At 50.5% G+C, this 19740-nt stretch overlaps 1 protein-coding gene across 5 annotated transcripts in view; it reads left to right on the top strand.

Moving 5' to 3' along the window:
* Positions 1–19740, top strand: part of IGSF21 (immunoglobin superfamily member 21) — a 272330-nt gene that overhangs the window by 122073 nt on the left and 130517 nt on the right. For all 5 annotated transcript variants that reach the window (XM_067722134.1, XM_067722126.1, XM_067722142.1 and 2 more), the window contains exon 2: positions 12151–12263. In XM_067722134.1, coding sequence (XP_067578235.1) covers positions 12151–12263 — 113 coding nt within the window. The remainder of the gene's footprint in view (positions 1–12150; positions 12264–19740) is intronic.

The raw sequence follows: 19740 nt of genomic DNA on the forward strand, positions 1-19740 counted from the left end.
AGAGGGGAATTCGATTAGCTGGCTGGAGAACACAGAGGGGGAATATTTCAGAAGAGTCTGGGAGGTTGGGGCAGGGGTTGGACACCTGAAAGTGGCAGGCACGTCTCCCTGCAGAGGTGTAGAATGTTTGATGTCTTTGGTGACCCAGAACTGGCCTGGCCTTCTGCTGGGGGATGCGGGAACCAGGAGTCTGAGGGTGGGGGCTTCGTGTCCAGATGTCTTTCCATGGTTCAAATTAGAGTGGAAATCCGTAACCCAATAAGGCAAAAACACAAAGAAACCTTCCAGCCCCAACAGAATTTGATGTTATTGCTAAGGCGAGGCCAGCTGAAGATATCTGCAGCATTTATTTGTTCATCTGTAGACTCATTCATCCATGCATTCATCCATTCATTCATTCAATAAATATGTCTTCAGTACCAACGGCATGGCCAGCATGCAGTTACTGAGTCATGTTTTTGGCACTCCAGGAGCTCATCGTTCACAATGTTGGGAGACAGACTGGCAAAATGAAGGGTCACCCCATGCAACGTGTTAGGGTTATTTTAGATGCCATGAGAGGGGCACTTAACCATGATTTGGGGGTTCTGGGTGCAAGGTAGGTGAAGTCAGGGTGTATGTTGGGCAGCCTCTAAATTAAGTGATGTCTAAACTAAGACCTAAAGGGTATATCAAAGCGATGGGGGTAAAGCGATGGTAGGTGTTCCAGGCAAAAGGATGGCAGGTGCCAGGACCCAGTAGCCAGACAAGGCATATTTAAGGAGCTCTAAGGAATCCAGGATGACTGAGGCTCAGCATGGAAAAGGCAGAGGGACAAGAGGCAGGCCATGAGTGGGGGAAGGGGTTTGGACTTCATCCCAAAGGCAGTGAGGAAACAAAGGAGGATTTGGACCCGAGATGTGACATCAGTACGCTGGGCTGCAGCCCAATCCACGCCGCTCCGGGGCTACACGGTTCACCGAGCCCCGTCCCATGCAGTGCTCATGTGTTGGTTCATTCATTACTTCATGCATGCAGCACACAGGCTGAGCACCCACCACGTGCCAAATATCCCACAGGGATGAATGCCAGGCCCCTGACCTTAAGAAGCTCCCAGCCTGATTGTAGAAACATACACAAAGAACCGTATGTTATATTACAAAGCGATGTGGACCGGGTATGATTGAGATGTTTACAGGGGGCTGTGTGCTTATAAGAGAGAGTGTCAGATTCATGGAAGTCAAGGAGGGGGTGATTGTGGCATTGAACCTGGAAGGACGTGTACAAATTTCCCTAGGTGAACTCAGAGCAAAAGGGCATTCCAGGAAGAGGAAATGGCACAGGCAAAAAGAAGAACCTGAGGATATCTGGGAGGGCTGGTGGATGGGTAGCACAAACGCAGTGAGAGACTGATTGAGTTGGAGAGGCTGAGAGAGACCAGATCATTAGGGGCCCAGTTGTCCATGACAGAGGCTGAACTTGATCCTGAATTGGAAGGCAATGGGGTGGGGAAATTGCATGGCATTAACCAGAGAGGTGGCGTCATCATATTTGCATTTCAGAAATATCACTGTGACTCCGATGTTGTGGGTGGATTGGAGGGGCAAAGCCTGAGGCTTGGGAACAGCAAGGTGGCTGTGCAGGGTCCTGATGGGGATTTTAAGGGCCCGAACCAAGGCAGGGTTGGTGCAGGGCAGTCACAGTTCTGAGAGCTACTGGAGAGGAAGAATTGATCCATCTTAGAGACGGATGAGCTATTAACCTCCCCTCTTTGCTCAGACATTTTCTTTTCTTCAAAGGCCCCCCTCTATCTTCTGCCCCACCTCTTGCCCCCATTTCTGCTAACAAGGAGGTGATGGCTGGGAGCACCTGTTAGCCCAGCATGGAAGGGTGTATTTCACAGAACCCTCTATACCTGCCTGAAAGATATGGTTGCAGTAATTGGTTGTTGTAATAATATTTATTATTGTAGTAAGTACATGGTGCGGGGTGCCCAGGGCGGCTGTCGTACCACGCTATGGTATTTATCTTCATGAGATGGGGTGACCTCTTTTCTTCCTGAGTGGTGGTGCATGGTGCTCCTGTTATCACGTGGAGATAAATCCGAGCCCCACAGAAAGGGGAGGGTGGCATGAGGAATTTACGTGACCCTGACTCCCATGGTCCACTCCGGCAGGTGGAACAAAGCTGGTGGAGCTGTTGCCACCACCTGACTGTCTGTCTGCCCCAGGTCAAGTCTCGGTGTGGTCCAAGCTGGTTCTCCCAGGGAAGAGGGGTCCTTGAGTTCTCTGCACCACTTCTACACTCTCAGACACAGAAGAGGGTGAGACACTGTCCCTGTCCTCAGGGAGCTCCCAGTCTGGTGGCAGAAACAGCCCTGCCCTCTGATAGAAAGACGGTGGTCCACTGCTTTTGATTCTTCTCTAGTTACTTTGTATCGACAAGTGATAACTTGGGTGACAAAAGATAGGCACTTCTGGGCTAAGGGAACTGTCCAGAGCTGGGTTCAGATGTCAGGGATGTGATGGGACAAATTTATCCATCCAGCCTCAGGTCTCTCACAGTCCCAGAAAGGGTCTCAGACACACCTCCCTGGCCTCCCTGGGATCCTCTGCTGTCTTTGAACTTGAAAATGGCCCCAACCACAGTCATTCTGCTGCTCCCTTGTGGAAGTGCTGTGTCTTGCTGGTCTAACCTGGTGTGTGATCCCACTACACCCCAAGCAAGACCTGAATCACTTTGCTGTACAGCAGAAATTAACACAACATTGTAAATCAACTATACTTCAAAAAACAAAACAAAACAAAACAGAATCAAAGGACCTGCTTGCCAAGCCTGCTTCCGTGTGATCACGAGGAAGTCATTCTGTATCTCTGAGCCTCAGTCTCCTCACCTCTAAAATGGGGACACTATCCCCCAGGGTTGCAGTGGTGATCAATGAGATAATAATAAGAGATAGACTTCGAAAGTTGCCAAACACTGACCACATGTTCATTTGCTCATTTTTTTCGTTCATTTAATACATATTTATTTTTAAAAAATATTTATTTATTTATTGGCTGCATCGGGTCTTAGTTGCGGTGCGTAGGCTCTGTAGTTGTGGCGTGCAGGCTCCAGAACACACGAGCTCAGTAGTTGCGGCACGCAGGCTTAGTTGCCCTGCAGCATGTGGGATCTTAGTTCCCTGACCAGGGATCGAACCAGCATCTCCTGCATTGCAAGATGGATTCTTAACCACTGGATCACCAGGAAAGTCCCTAATACATATTTATTGAGCTATTATTAAGTGCCAGGACCTGTTCTAATTTCTAAGAGATAAAGTAGTGATTAAAAGCCACAAACTCAAGGACTTCTGGCTATGGTGAGATAAACAGCCTCCCTTTATCTTCCATTAATTCAACTATGAGACCTGGACAGAATGTATGGACACCTATTTGAAAAGTCTGATATGTAAATACTAGCAGGCAGTTTGGGGAAGAACATCAGAATTAAAAGAACTACTAAAAGAATTGATATAAATAAGACCCAGAGTCTCACAAAGTAATACTTAAAATGTTCAAGATACAAACTAAAATCACAAGACATACAAAGAACCAGGAAAATCTCAACTCACAAGGGGAAAGACAATCAATAGACTCCAATGAGGAGATTGACACCTATGCTGGGATTATCTAACAAGGACTTTAAAGTAACAAAAATACTTGAACAAACAATCACAAATCGTCTTGAAAAAAATAATAAAATAGAAAGACTCAGCAAAGAAATAAAGGCTATAAAGAAGAACCAAATGGAAATTTTAGAAATGAAAAATACAATAAATGAAACTTAAAAACTGACTGGATTGACTCAGTAGCAGAATAGAGAGGACAGGAAAGAGTCAGTGAACTTGAAATAGATCAATAGAAATTATCCAATCTGAACAACAGGAAAAAGAAAAAGGTTGAAACACTCACGTATATTCACACACAAAGTCTCTGCTCTCATGGAGCTTGCAACCCAGTTGGGTATGGGAGTGGGGGGGAGATATATCAGCAGACAATAAACAAATAAACATGTATCAGGCAGTAATAGATATTTTAAAAAGAATAAAGCAGGTTAAAGAGTTAGAGAATCACTATGATGTTGTTTTATATAGATAGGATAATTAGAAAAGGTCTCTCCACAGCAGAGGCATTTGAGCAGAGAAAGAATTGAGGACTTGAGCCAATTCAAGTGGGTGTCTGGGGAGAGATTGTTTGGGAGGTGGGAGCAGCTGGTGCAAAGGCCCTGAGGTGGAGATGTGTTCAGAGTATTCAGGGATCAGCAGGGTTCATTGTGTGTGGGTAGAGTAAATGAGGGAGAGGGTGAAGGGAGATGAAATCAGAGGGATGGGCAGGGACAAAGGTGAGTGTGGGTGGACCATCTAGGAGGCAGGACAATAGACCAGCAGTAAACAGCGGCTGGGCTCAGGAAGGTAGTGTAGAGTTCAATTCTGGATTTATTCTGTAGAGCCTGCGGGCCTTGCTGGTGTTCCCCGAACTGGGGAGAAGGAGGGGGACACATCACTTCAGTTTTGGACCTGTTCACTTGGGAGGCCAAAGGACATCCGAGGGGTTCATCAAGCAGTAACGTGGTGCTCTACGTTAGGGGTTCCTAACCCATCTGCTACAAGCTACCTGGTTACCTCTGCTGGTGGGGAGGCTACCGGGACCCCAGCTCAGCCCAGTGTTCCCAGGAGAAGCAGGACATCATTCCGATGCAGCAGCAGCGCCTCTGTGCCCTGATTCTGAGCCTTGCAGCTCTGGCAGTCACCCTGCTCGGGTGAACGCCCGCCTTCCTGCCCCAGGGCCCTGCTGGTTGAGCCAGTGCCGCTGTCCATGGATTCCGCAGCCTGTGGTCTTTGCTCTGCCCCTGTGCTGTCTGCTGACTCACTCCTTAGGTCCCTCTGTCCTACCATCCTTGGTACTCACCGTCCAGTGGTGACTTCCTCTGTTGGACAGAGTTCTGCCTGACCTCTGTGAGAAGCCTTAGAGGACACTCTGCAGGAATACCAACATCGACCCAAGCAGATGTGATCAAAGAGGCAGGTTCGCAAGGCACCTGGGGTCACGGCGGCCCTGAGCTTGGGCTGCGCCACAGGGAAGAGGTGCTTCTGAGAAGGCCCTCCTGGGAACACCACCCACTCTAACTATAGAACAGCCTACAGGGTGGGCAGAATTAATGTGTTTCTTTATTCAACACATGCTCGGATCTGGGCACTGTTCTAGGCACACAAGTAACATGGCAAGTAGAAAGAGTTAGTGGCCTTGTGCACTGAGAATGTACAATGAACACATCGTTACAAGGCATTTTCAGTGTCCTAAGTGGTAGGAAGGGAGGGGTATTTGGGGAACTGTGAGAACCTGGGGAGTCCAGGATAGTTTTCTTGAGGAAGTGAGATTTCCATGAATCCCTGAAGGATGAACAGAGTTACACAAGCAAAGCATAAGGGCTTGAGAAAGAGGGGACAGCCTGTGCTGGGGCCCAGAGGGGAGACCGAGGCCGCACACGAGGAGGAGCAGAACACAGCAGGACCTGGATAGGGGGTGAGAGCCAAGCCTGGGCCGGATCACCCCAGAGAGCATCTGCGCCTCTTTCTGCGGAGCAATGAGAAGCTCTGAAGGCCCTTATGAAGGCCATGGCTTGCCTTTTAGAGAAAGCTCTCTGGCTGCTGGTGGAAGATGATTGAAGGGCATCCATGGGTGCAGGAAGCCCAAGACAAATCCTAATCTCACAAGTTACATCCTTAAGTCGCACCATCATCTACCGAACACCCACGAGGAGGCAAGTACCAGGGCAGCATTTACTCTCACTAATCCTTATAGTGGGGACGGACTGTTATCCTTACCTCCTGATTGAAATAGGCGAAGAGGTCTAGTGGCTTAGCCATGGTGGACCATGGTGGGAGTGTAACTATGGTGACCAACTTGTTTTGGTTTGCCAGGGACTTTCTAGTTTTAACACTGAAAGCACCTGTTCCAGGAAACCCCTGGGTCCCAGGGGAGACTGAGACACCTGGTCACCCTAGTATAACTCATGCCTCTTTGCACTACCTGTAGCCCTCCCATGGAAACCCTCTCTGACTCCCGTCTAGCCTGGGGCCAGACATGAGCCAGCCCTCTAGAAACATCCTCCCTGAGCTGGAAAAAGGGAAAGGAGTGATGCTGGGATATTGCAAAGAGAGTCTCCAGGTAGAGAAACTATGTCATCACCACATTGGGAGGGTGCCTGGTTCCTAAACATTGCCTTCCATTTTGCTAAAGGTATCTTTTTTTTTTTGGTACGCGGGCCTCTCACTGTTGTGGCCTCTCCCGTTGCACGCGCAGGCTCAGCGGCTATGGCTCACGAGCCCAGCTGTTCCACAGCATGTGGGATTTTCCCGGACAGGGAAACGAACCCGTGTTCCTTGTATCGGCAGGCAGACGCTCAACCACTGCGCCACCAGGGAAGCCCGGCTAAAGGTATCTTTACAGGAGTGGTGTAACTGCTGTCAGCGATAGAGGGGGAGAGTGATGGCCCCATTCCGGGTAATGAACTGCTTAGTTAAGGTGAACCCGTTTCCACTCCTGATCCAGCTTCTTGATAGGGTGCTTGGTGGGGGCGGGGGGAGGGCTTACGCATCGTCGCTGATTGGTGGCAAATTTAATGCCGAGAAAGAGCTCCATCTTTAGCTGGTGGCTGATTCATTGACAGGTTCGCTTCTCGGAGAAATGGCGTTGAGTTGTATAGGCAACGATGGCGTCAGGATTCAGGCTCAGTTAACATCTGACATGGGGTTGATCAGAGTTGGAAGACCCCGAAAATGCAGTTCACCCCTCATTTTGCCGATGTGAAAACTGAGGCCCAGAGAGAGGGGCAACCCGCCTGAGCTGGTTGGCAGCACAGCTGAGCCCACAACTCACGTTTCTTGTGCTCTTTCGACTGGATTCACTGCCTCCTGGCTGGTGGATGAGCCCGTCTCTCCCCACCCCTGCCTGCTCAGCGGCCCCTTCTCACCAGCCCAGGGGCTTGATTCAGGGATCCTGGCAGCACGGGGCTTTTTGGATCTCCTCCCTTTGGTTTTCTGTCCTCTGCTTTGCAGAGGATTCCTGGTGGGTGTTCTGGCTCTGATCCCGGTCCAGACGGGATGTCTGGCTGAGCTGGACATTTCTGAATCTCCTACTCCTTGACCAGCTTCCAATGTCAGACCCCACTCTTCCCACTTCCATCCCAGGACCGTCCTTCCTCAACTGGACAGTGGGGACTGGGGGACGAGGGAGCATGGGGATGCCTCACCCTGCTCAGGGGTGCCCCCTTGTGGGCAGGGCTCGTGATGAACAAACTCCTAGAACGTGCTTCACCATGTTGGACCCTGTGATTGTTCCCACGTCTACATTACACATGGGGAAACGGAGTCCCGTGGAGGCCACATAACTTGCCCAGGTCAAGACTGAGTGGTGGGGCTAGTAACTTGAACCAGATAACTGACTTCAGATTTGTTGGAAGCATGTGGGTGGGAGAAGCAAGGAAAGTGAGGGGGAGGGTATTTTCAGAGAAAGAACCAACACGGAATCTTCGGAAGATGATGGGATTTTGTGAAAAAGGAGCTGGAGGAATGTTAGACCTAGAGGAGAACTTTCCCTGTGTTTCTCTTTTGCAAAAAACTCCTTGGCCATGAACTCTTGTTATCCCCTCTCCCGTGTGTCTGTTTCTGGGAAGGTGAGTTCTCACCTGTGATCCAGGTGTTGACTAGGGCTGATGCAATCCTTGCCTGGTACATATGTCAGAAAATCACCCTGCCACCTGCTTCTCCCTCCCTCCCCCGGCCAGTGATCCTACCTCCAAACCCAAGACTTAGAGCCCATGCATTGCCTGAGTCTTCTCCTGGCCTTGGGTAGGAAAGGTCCAGGGATCCCACAGTTCACTGTGAGGCTCTCGAGCCTGGAGGGAGTGGGGTCTCCCCTCTGCCCCCATCCCTCGCTGGGACCTGATCTCACCCCGGACCTCTGTGTCTGCAGTCTCCCTCTCTCCATCATCATCTACCCCATCTGAGAGCCAGGCCTCTGATGAAGATACATTCAATGCAGCGGCCAATGGCGGGCAACCCCCCGAATCCTCACATGACCTCAGCAAGTCCCGTGACTCTGCTGCGGCGGTAGCAAACATGGTGGACAGCTTGGCCTCGCTCGAACTCGGACAGATCTGGGTTCAGATCCCGGCTTTGCTGCTTACACGGCAGCAGTACTGAGCCAGGCCCTTCACCCCCATGAACTGCTGTTCCTCCTTTGTGACAGAAATATTCACAGGGTGACATGAGCACTGAGACCGCCCGCGCAGAAGAAAGCTCAAAAAAGCATCACTCATATTCTCATTTTAATACTCTACTGATATTAATGAAACTCCCATCCCAGAAGGAGAGGCAGATGTGCAAACAGACAATTACACTCCAGCGTGACATATGCAGTAATCGCAGCGTCTTACCAGGAAGACACGCGCAGGCTGTTCCAAGAGCCGACGGAAAAATGCGAGTGAAAGTTCTGGGAGAAACTGGAAAGCGCCATGCGCCCAGGGAAGGAGGTTTTAGTCCTTAACGCTGAGGCCTCCTGCCTGCTCTGCGGCCCGGCACGCCCCCTCCGCCCCTCCCAGGGGAGCTGAGAAGAGGAGACACCTCCGCTCGGAGCGATTCGCCCCCATCCCCCTCCCTCTGTGACTTCAAGGACCTCGGGAATGAGACACACAGTCACTTTCCGAGAGAGGTGTTTCCTAGTGTTTGTTCCAAAGGACTCTAGCAGGGTGGGAGCTAGGATGTGGCAGATGAGGCTCAGGGTCCTGCAGCGGGAGTGAGTGCCTCCTTAAGCCTGGCACCCTAGGCATCTCGCTTGCCCCACCCTCGTGCTGGCCCTGGTTCTAATCCTACAATGGGCTCCAGAGTGTACAATGTTACAAAAAAGTTTCCCACCACCGCCCAAGTTTGGAGAATCACAAGCACACTCCAGCTTCAGGGCCTTTGCACGTGTGGCGTCTTCCATCTGGAATTCTCTCCCTCTAGAGTCACACATGGCTCACACTTTCCTTTATTCTGGCCCTTTCAAGGGAGCCTCCTGGGTCGTGCCCTGTCCACAGCAGCCCCTCCCCCATTACTCTCCCTTGCTTTACGCTGATTTGCTTTTCTTCATTACACTTATCACCACCTGACATATTTCTCATCATTTGTTCCTTTGATTATCGTCTCCTCTGCTGGACCATCGTCTGCCAAGAGCAGGACCTGCCTGTTTTCACTGTTGTATCCGTGGTGCCTGGAACAGTACCTGGTACCGAATAGATTCTCAATAATTTTTACGGAAGAAGGCAAGACAGATAGAAGGAAGGAGAGAAAGTTTTGAGACATTTTGAAGGGAAGGACCATGTTTAATTTTGTTTAAACCAAAATTTCTCGCACTTAGTTGATAATGGAAGTCTTGTTGCCTGATACGTCTATTAGCGGCTCATTCTCTAAACAAGCCAGAAAATACTGTCTTAAGGGGTCAGAAACACCCCCATGCCCCCACCTTTTAATTCTCCTCTTCCGGTATCCCAAGGACCTCCTCTCTCTGCTATGCGGTGGGCTTTCTCTGATCTCATCCAGGCCAGCCCCTGTGAAGCCTGTGCCCCAGACACCTGCTACACCTGTTGGCGCTCCCAGCACGACCACCAGTCACCAGAGTTTCCGCCACTTCCTCCAGTGCCCACCAGGCTCACACCTGTGATTCCCTCAGGGCTCGCCAAGAAACGGTGACCCTGCAAGCTGGCATCCCGCCCTGGCCCGCCTCACATACATGCACCATCTGCACCCGCCTTGGGCTGGCTGGAAGATTTATACATCTGAAAATGTGTCCTTTCCATCGCCTTCTGGTGGGAGAGGCCGTTCTCTGTTCTTGAGCTCCTCAGCCATCTGGACGGTTGATGCTCATCTTAGCTGTAGCTCCAAAGGTGAGACACGCATCCCAGCCCTGCTGGGAAGGTGGGCGGCGGCAGGGGGGTCATCCCAAGGCTGGGAACTGTAGCAGAGGGGATCAGGTCCTGGTCTCCTGCCATGGTCCCCCAGCAACACACTCCCATCCTTCCCAGGGCTGGATGGGAAATGTTTGCTGGCCCATTCTCACCTCTCCCATCCTTAGCGGTGTGTAGCGTGGTGGTCATAACTGAACCAGAAGGTCTGGGTTTGAATCCCACCTCTGCCACTTATAGCTGTGTGACCTTGGCAGGTTACTTCGCCTCTCTGTTTCCCCATGGAAAGTCGGAATAATACTAGTTCCTTTCTCCTAGGATTGTTGTGAAAATTAAGCGAGTCAGTGTGTATTAAGCACGGAGCCCAGTGTGTGGCACAGTGGGCGCCGTGGAAATGTGAGCCGTTATTACTATTTCACACTTGACTTGGCTTTCCCCAGCGTCCCCCCTCCCATTGGGGTTCATCCCCCTGCAGGTGGCCTCCTTGTTTGTCATGGGTTGGCACTGGCTGGGCTTGGGGACTTCTCGGATCATCCAGCCTGGGCCAGGTTTCCCCTCTCCCCTCCCCCAGTCCCTCACCGTAATCCTACCATTACCCTCGCCAGCTTAGTGTGATCGTGTTGTGAATCTGTCCCTCCACTGTACGTTCCTGGAGGGCAGGGCCATGCTCAAGCCATCCCGCTTCCTGCCCGGGGCCTGCTCAGAGCAGGTGGGAGCACACTCTGGGGCAGAGTGAATGAGGAGAGGAGGGGGCAGAAGATGGGTCCTTCCTTCTGCTTAGCTTGATCACTGCTCTCACGGGCCATGTGTCTTCTGTGGGGCTCCCTGCGAGCCTGACCTTCGGTCTAAGTTAGAGGCCCCCTGGGGGTGAGCCCCGGGTTTACCCCCTTACCCTGGGTATTGGGACCTGAAGCCTTGGACCGCACAGGTCAAGTCTGCCTCGAGCTTCCAAATTGCTCCCCTCTAGGTTGATTCTTTTTTCTTTCTTTCTTCTTTTTCCGTAGCGTGTTGTAACCATTAAGCTCCAGGCAGGGGTCAGACACCTGGGCTCCATCTGCTTAGGTTGCCTGCACAACTGAAATCCCCCAATCCATTCTGGCTAGTTTTCTCATTAAGACAATCAGCCTGGATTGATTACATTAGATCAATGGCTGGACATCAGCCAGCAGGAAGCCAATCCAATGAGCCTGGACGATCAGCCCAAGAATGAGGTCCCTCATGGAGCTGCAGTGGGCACCACGCCCTGAGGATGGGGCTCTGGGAGGCAGAGGGGGTGGGTCAGAGGACTCAGCAGGCTGGACTTCGGTGTGAAGGCATCAGTGTCGCCCGGGGTGTATCTGGCAGGAGAAGAGCCCCAGCTCCTGGGAGCTGGGCAGGGATTCCGGGGACAGCTGGTGGTGAGAAGCATCATCTGTGCTTGCAGACAATTGAGACTCCTTCCCAGGCAGTCAGCCTGTTATCACCGCCCCCCCCCCCCCGCAACCACCATCACCACCGCCATGGCCCAGGGTTGGAACTGCATCTCCTTTGGGGCGTCAGGGTGTGCTTGATGGGAGATTTGGGGGTTCAGGAAGCAAACACCAGTTTCCCAGTTCTCTCTTCCCTTCTCACCAGGAGTCATTGTATGAGGCTGGGAATGGAGGGGGATGGGTGCCTAGAACACCATATCCCGATGTTCCAGGGACCCTGGCTGCATGAGATGCTGGTGGGGTTTAAGGGATGGCTGAGCACCCGTATTCAAATACGTTTGGAAGCACTAGATTAAATGCATCTCAGCATGTACATTTCCTACAAAGCTTAGGCACATTGCGACTTTCTAAAAGCGGGGATGGAGGTGCAGTGTTGGACCGCAGACCCGTTTCTCTGGGGTATCTTGTAGAAATACATTGAGGCACTTCCTCCAGGTGCCAACCGGTCCTACTTTCATGGGACAGTTCATCCCAAGAAGAAGTGTTTTCAGGATTGGAGGGATCCATGGGAGCCAGGAAGTTTCTCAGAAAGGGAGGCATCAATGAGAAGGTAGAAGAGGGTGATGAGCTCCACTCAGGCCCGCCATCACCATTCACATAGACCACAGTGCGAACAGCGCCTCCTACAGTTCTGCCGGCTCCTTCCCCCACCCCACCTGTCAGCCCAGCCCTCCAGATCAGCTCATGCCCTCACCACCCCATCTCCTTTCTTCCATAGGCTACCTGACTGTCAACATTGAGCCTCTCCCACCCGTGGTGGCTGGTGATGCTGTGACCTTGAAGTGTAACTTCAAGACAGATGGCCGCATGCGTGAGATCGTGTGGTACCGGGTAAGTCACCCCCACTATCCCCTCTGTACCTATGGCCAGGGCTGAGGTTAGCGTCCCCAGAGCCTCTCTGGGGATCCTCGCGGGTTTGGCTATATACTGAGCCCTAACCAGCCCTGAGCTGTCCTGTGCTCTCTGCTAGGTCCCCATCCTCTGCTGAACCCCTCCTGGAAGATCCTTTTGCTCAGGTATCTATTTCTCTTCTGCCCTCAGTATCTATCTCGTGCTGACGTCTTTTGTGTCCCTAACATGCCCTTATGTTCAGGAAACCCCAACAGTACCTAGTATTGGTTACTAAGAATGCTGCAGGCCCTGATTCCAGTGTAACTAAAGAGAACCGAAGGGTGGAATTTGGGGCATGAGGATTTGGGTAATGTTTTTCGCAGGGGAGAGAGAAGAGGACAGCTCCCTACCTTCTTAAAAATCAAATTACAGACATAGTCTGCCTTCTAATCCGATTACACCTAGGACTAGTCCACATGTCTGGCACCCCAAGGTCTAAGGAGGTCTGAGATGGGATGTTGATAAAGATGAGCAGATGCCCACCTGCCCGAGGCCCAGGTGTTGGCAACAGGAGAACCAGCTTTGGGTCATGGAAACAAGCGTTGGCCTTTTTAGCCACCGATAGACATTTCTATGTGTCTGGACTGGGCATCCCAGCCTGGCCTCCCTTTGCCACAAGGGAGTCGGGGCTGGCTGGGCTCAGGAGAAGGTCCAGTTGGCATTGACTTTCTTGCAATGCCGCACTCAGGTTTGCACAGAGCCAGGTACCGCCATCTGGGGTATGGGTTAGGCGGAGAGTTGCTCTTCCATGAGCTACAACAGGGGGTGGCAAAATGTTTCGGTGAGGCCCAGATAGTAAATATTTTCCTCTCTGGGGACCATATGGTCTCTGTCGCAACTACCCAGCTCTGTTATAGTGTGAAAACAGCCACAGACAGCGTGCCGATGGAAGGGCATGGCGGGGTTCCCATAAAATTTTATTCAAGGACACTTGAATTTCATGTAATTTTCACGTGTCACAAAATCTACTTCTCCTTTTTAATTTTCTCAACCACTGAAAAAGGTAAAAAAAATGTTCTTGGCTCATGGGTCATACAAAAACAGGCTGTGGGCTGACTTGGTCCACCAGCCTTAGTTTGCCGGGCCCCGATCTAAAACCAACACTTCCCTAGGCTTTGTAAGTTGTGTTGCCCTTTCTTCAAGTGAAACCAATGGGTGACACAGTCAAGTGTAACTGCTCTGGAAGGAGCGTGGAAGTAGGGGGTGGGGAGTGGGGAGAGGAGGGGGAAGGTGGGGGGTTGGGTGGGCGCAGCTTGGTGATGAGGCATCTAGAACTGGTTCCATTGCTCCTTCAAGCTATTGCCACACCCACGGTGCAGTGCCAGGAAACCCAATGTTAGAGGATCCTGCTGGGGGCCACTCACCATTCAATGCCTTGACTCGGAGCTGGGCTCCCTCCTTGCTCTTGGTCCAGTCTTGCTTTGAACCGTCCTGTAGTTACTGTTCCTTTCTTGGCCTTTGAGTCATCATTTGCTGGTCATTGCTATTTTGCTGGGTGCGGTGACCTGGGCTCCTTTTAACCCACATCATTGTTCCCCATCTTAGCATCGTAGCCCCTCCTACTTAGAATCGCCTCCGACAGTTGGATCCCCACAGGGCCCCGGCTTTAGAAGAGGTTTCCATCCTGGATAAATCAATGGGCCTAGAGAAAGTCAAGACATATGTTAAATAGTGCCATGAACTGAATCACTAAGAGGTGTGTGTACATGATACGGGAACTGCTTGGCCGACACACGCTGTGAGCATCTCATTAGCACCTGGCAGAGGACTGGGATAAATTAACTCCAGCTCACTGCTGAGGATGGTACTGCATCTCTTCCTCAGCCTTGAGTGAGGGGTAGTGAGAGACCTGCTGAGAGAAATACAGAGACCCGATGGGAACAGTTAATAGGAGTGAAGGTGGGAGGGAGCTTGAAAACAGGAAAATACCAATAGGCATCTCATTGCCTTCCCATCCTTTGAAGCAACTATCTTCACTCTTGTTTGAAATCAAATGTTCCCGCATCAGTAGTGAAAATCTCCCTGCAGAAGTAGCTACCAGGGCTGGGGCAACAGCAGTGCCAGACCAAGGTGTAGGAAACCAAGAGCAGGCTTCCACATGGCTCACGTCTGTGTTCTCTGAAGACCAGGGACGTGGCTGGGGCAGGACGAGATGCCTAGCTTCCAGTGCAGACAGATTCCCCTTCCCCTTCTCTGCCCCAGGGCCGAGCACCCTCGTTCACTGCCCCCCCCATCTCCATCCTGGCCTGCGATCACATTGATCGCTTTGAGCACCAGTTAAGTCTCTTACGGGTGTCAGGCCCTGCATATCAGACTACGGTAGGCTGCACTAATTACTTTATTTTATTTCATTTTACATCCTTTGACTGAGAGCATCTGGAATGAGGGTGGTGGTGGGGATGCAGATGTATGCAAATCACATGCAAATTGCCCACAGGAGCCAAATACTTGGGCCCTTTTGATTCTGTAGCTGGACTGAGGAAGTGGGCTCAGCCGACTTGGTACTCTCCCTGGGACCAGGAGAGCCCTGCATGCCCTGTCTATGATGGTGAGGACGGGGCAGAGGACGGAAGCAAATTCCAGGGAAATGGCTCCATGCTGTCAGTTCTCTCTTTGCCTGCTGCCACTCTGGCCTTCTGACACCTATCACCTCTTTTCCCAAGGAGCCAGCTGAACGGAGAGATAAGAGCTTACCGAGACGGGGGCTCCAGGAGCCAAAGCCAGGGCAGGGCTTCTAGAGGGTGTGGGAGAAGCAGCAGTGGAAACCCCAGTTTCCTTCCCCAGCTGGATCCCCCCCAGACAAGCCCCCACAGCTTTATCCCCCCCATCTCTGTCTTCCCCCAGCTGCCCACCCTCCCAAACAGGGAGCTGCCGAGCGTTGTTTGTTTTCTGTACGTGTGTTTGCTTCCCTCCCAGCTTCCTTTGCCCATCCTTCATGAAAGAGCTTACAGAGCCCGGCTTGGAAGGAAATGAATAGATTACACAGGTCCAGCCGGGGCTGTGTCTCCAATCCCTTTAGCAGGGAAAAGCAGGGCATTGTGAGGAGGCTGCCTCTGCCCACTCAGCCCAGTGGGCACAAAATGACCCAAAACATGTGTCAAGCCCAGCAGCCTCCCCTCTGGTCCTAAAGACATTATCTTACCAATGGGGTCATCCTAAGCTTTCAGAAGCTTTCAGAAGCAAGTGGATTGGATTCTTTGGGTAAATTGGGGGAGCTGATGGAATTGTGTGAAGCAAAAGGGATCACCCCCTCGGGGTTAATAAGAACACTGTCTCATCATTTGGGAAGGTCTTGGCCTATGGACCCCTTGGGGATGGGGTAGGTGGGCAGGGAAATAGGAGGAAGTGGCCAGGGCCTGCACCTTGGACACCTTGCCCCATGGTCAGGCCAAATTATAGAAAAAGATGACAAAATTCTAGAATAGACTCAAGAAAGTGGACATGATCAGAGCCCCTGGGTCTGTGCTGACCAATATGGTAACCGCTTGTCACATGTAGCTATTTAAATTTAATGAAATCAAATTAAATTAGAAATTTGTTTCCTCAGTCAGACTTGCCACATAGGATTAGTGGCTACCATATTGGACAGAGCAGGTATAGAATATTTCCATCATCACATAAAGTTCTATTGGACAGCCTGCTGTAAATATTTGAAAAATAATTTTATGGCCCCTCCTTGGAATGTACTGTACTTTCCTGGCAAGGGACTGAAAGTGACTGCTCACTGAGCCAGCTTTCTAGGCAAATTCACTGTAAAGTGAATTTCAGAAAAATGAATTTTATTTGTTGTGTAACCTGCCATCATTGGATTGCGGGGAATGGGGGGTTGGAAGAGGGCTTATCATTCTCAAAAGATTTCTTTGAAAACATAGAGAAGATGTCAAGAAAGTTTTCAGGCCCCTGAGGTGCTGGTATCTTAGTCATCTATCAAAGTCCTGTTCAACTTAAGGATGCTTCACAGCCTTTTCACCATCTCCCACGTTTTCTTCACTGTTGCATGGGTTCCCCTCCCAGATTTGAGTTTCCCAGGCTTCTTCAGAGCTCAGGCACATACCTTTCCTTTTTCTCTAGAAAATATACAGCAGCTAATAGAGTAGGGATGCAATTCCACGCTTGGCCAGTAGGAGGCAGTCGCCTAACAACCAAACTATTGTAGCATTAAGGTTGGGACCTGGTTATAGAAAACGAATGATAAATAATATCCTCTACTTAATTATTTCTATCCATTTACACCTAAATTTGGGGACTCATTCAGTAATTCTGCTAATACTAATCTGAGTGACTAATATTATTGATGTTACCTTACTCTGTGCCGGCCACTGGATTAAGGGCTATACATACATGGCTGCATTTCATTTTCATGCTGGCACTGAGGTTGGTAGTATCATTAAGCCTGTTTTTCAGATGAAGACACTGAGGCCATCCAAAAAGACTGTCAGCTCATGTTGCCTTCCCTGACTTCTGCAGAAAGTTCTAGATGCTTCCTCCTACATGATTCCTCTTTGAGGGTCTATACTCCAGCTCTTACCTCATTATGTCAAAATATCTGTTTGCCCACTGGGCCGTGAGCACCTCAAGCACAAAGGCCACGTCTTTTCCCCATTATATCAACAACACCTAGCGGAGAGTCATCTCAGTAAATATTTGTTACATGAACAAATGTTAGAGGTGGAAATGCACACGCACGTTTTGACAGACCATGCCAGGTAGCCCACTGCCATTTCAGGTGGACATCTGTGTCTAGCTGATCGTATCTGTCTGCCTGGGGAGTGAGTGTGAGTTCTTGTGTACTCAGGGAGCTTTGTGGAGTATGGAAAAAGAGGAACATTTCTTATTAGGGAACGCTGTCTAAACTCATTTACTTGGAGGTCACCTGCCCAACAGGCAAAGCCAAAGGTCTGTTTATATCATAGAAATCCATTAAACAGCCACAGAGGATCCTGGGAATTTAACTTTTCACAGCAGTTTTTATCATCTTTCCTTTGTCTCCTCTCTTTCCTTCACAATTGGTTCCCAAGAGCTGCGCTGGGCTCAGGTTACAAGGCCACAGAAAAGAGCCACAGAGCAAGGCAGAGAGAGAAGGAGATCTACAAAGAGTGATAACTTCAGAGCCCCTTATCTCGCCTCTTTCACGTTGTGGGGAACGTGTGCCTGAGTGTTTGTTTAATGGTGGAGATTCCTCCTCCACGATGCTGCCTGGCCTGGGGCGAGCTCCCGCCCTAGGGCTCTGCTGGTTGCCTGGGCAGTGAGGGTTTATGGCTGCTCTGAACCATTAGAGAAAGGATTAAGCCTGGAGGCTGGGAAGGGTAAGGTAGGGAGAGAGGACTTCAGCGTCAGAATACCTGCATACCTGTTCAGGGCATGTGGCTTCAGGCAGTGACATAATCTTTCTGTTTTAGAAACCTCATCTGAAATTGGGCATGAAACCACCTACATTGTAGGCATAAATGAGAATGTCTGCAACCAAACAAGCCCAGTGCCACTGCAATCCTTTTATTCCGCTCAACAAAAACTCATGATGGGACCTGTTGAACGAATGGCAGCCACCGTCCTCTCATGTCTCTTGGTAACAAGGGATCCCAGAGAGGGAAGTTATAGAACCAGAGTGGAATGTGTTGTGGGAGGATCACCAAAATAGGATTCCTTGAGATCCAGCCTACCACCTGCCTTGCCGACACAGACAGGCAGAGATAATACTTAAAGCGTGTACCCTCTTTGCCGCTATGTGGTTCTGCTGGTGAACTCACTGGATTTGATTCTTGGAAGGTCATCACACAGCTAAGCCCTTTCAATGGATCTTAGCTCCCCCTGAAGCCAGAAGCTATTTCAAAATGGCTTTACTGGCACGGGCCCTCTCTTAGCCTCAGTCCTTCAAAATGTTTTGTTGTCTGAAACAAAATGGAAAATGATGATCCTAAAGGGACATTACAGTCTAATGATATCATAAGGGCAAGAAGACAGGTACAGTCTTGGTGATGAGTAGAGGCTAGGGCCCAAGTCCCGGAGAACTGGGCTGCATCACTCCTTTGGCCCCTCTGGCTTGGAGCCCATCCTGGCAGCCTTTGGCTTGGAGGGGCCCCTGGCTTGGAGCCCATCCTGGCAGCCTTTCAACCTGGCTGCTCCTTGCTACCCCCTTCACAGGTCTTACAGCTCCAAGATATGGAGGAAGAAGGGATAAAGGAAGACAAGAAGCCTTCTTCACTGAGCCAGGGCTACGCTGGCTGAGATGCCTTATCCAGCTCTCCATTCTTGCCCCTAGCCTCACAAAGGAGCAGGCTTTCCCTGATGGGGAATGTCCCATACCTAATTTTATCACACCAGTCACATAAGAGGAAAGAGAAAGTACCAGCGAGAAGGCCCACCAAAGGACAGCTGATTGTACAATAAATGTAGTGCCACATAAGGAGGAGACAAGCATCTTTCTGAGTCTAGTTCCATTGCAATCTTTGTATTCCACCCTCAACCATAGATTGTATCCATCCCATGTCAGACAGCTCCTCCTTCTGGGGGTGGAGTGATGGGAGCAGCTTTAAGCTCCCTCTAGAGGTCAGAGTGTGAATTGCAACTATTGCATACCCAATTCTTGGTTTTTAATGGACGTTTGGTTGCAAAGAGGCAGGAGTTGCCCACTCTAACTGCTCCTTAGAATTTCCAGAGGGACTTGTAAACACATACTGATAGCTGAGCCTCACCCTACAGTTATTGAATCAGCGTCCCCTGGGTTGGAGCCTCAGGGTCTTTGTACGTTTAACACGTTCCCTCAGGTGATTATAATGTTCTGCTCAGGCAGGGACCGAGTCCTGGTGTTTGGGAAACTGTTAGAGGGAGCTGCTCCATTCACCCATTCAACATTAATTCCGCACGTGGGTACTGAGTCAGATGGTTCTAGGCACTGGGGGGCGCATCAAGGAACAAGCGAACAAGATCCTGAACTCATGTGGGGGAGTTGGCGGGGGTGGGGTGGGCGAGAAGTTAAAAAGATAAACAAGCAAGAAAATACCGGATAATGATAAGGGCACATACAATTATAATAGAATGATGGGATGGAAAGGGATTCGATGGTCAGGAAAAGACTCTCATTTAAGCTGAGACCTCAAAGGCAACAAGGACCCCGCCATGCCAAAGTGGGGAGACGGAGTATTCTGGGCAAAGGAAAGAGCACATGCAAAGGACCTATGCTGGGAGCAAGCTTTGCATGTTCAAAGAACAGAAAGAGAGCCCACTGCATGGCTGGAATGAAGTGAACGGGGGAGAGTTAAGAGATGAGGTGAGACAGATGAGCGGGACCATTCATGCCAGACTTTGAGCTCCAGAGAACTGGGTCTGGAGTGATTCTAAGGGCAGCAGGAAACTTTGGAGGGCTTTAAGCAGGGAAGTAACAGGATATGGTTAACTTTACTTAAAGGTCACTTCTGGG

This window comes from Pseudorca crassidens, chromosome 2, assembly GCF_039906515.1.
Source record: "Pseudorca crassidens isolate mPseCra1 chromosome 2, mPseCra1.hap1, whole genome shotgun sequence".
Classification (NCBI taxonomy): Eukaryota; Metazoa; Chordata; class Mammalia; order Artiodactyla; family Delphinidae; genus Pseudorca; species Pseudorca crassidens.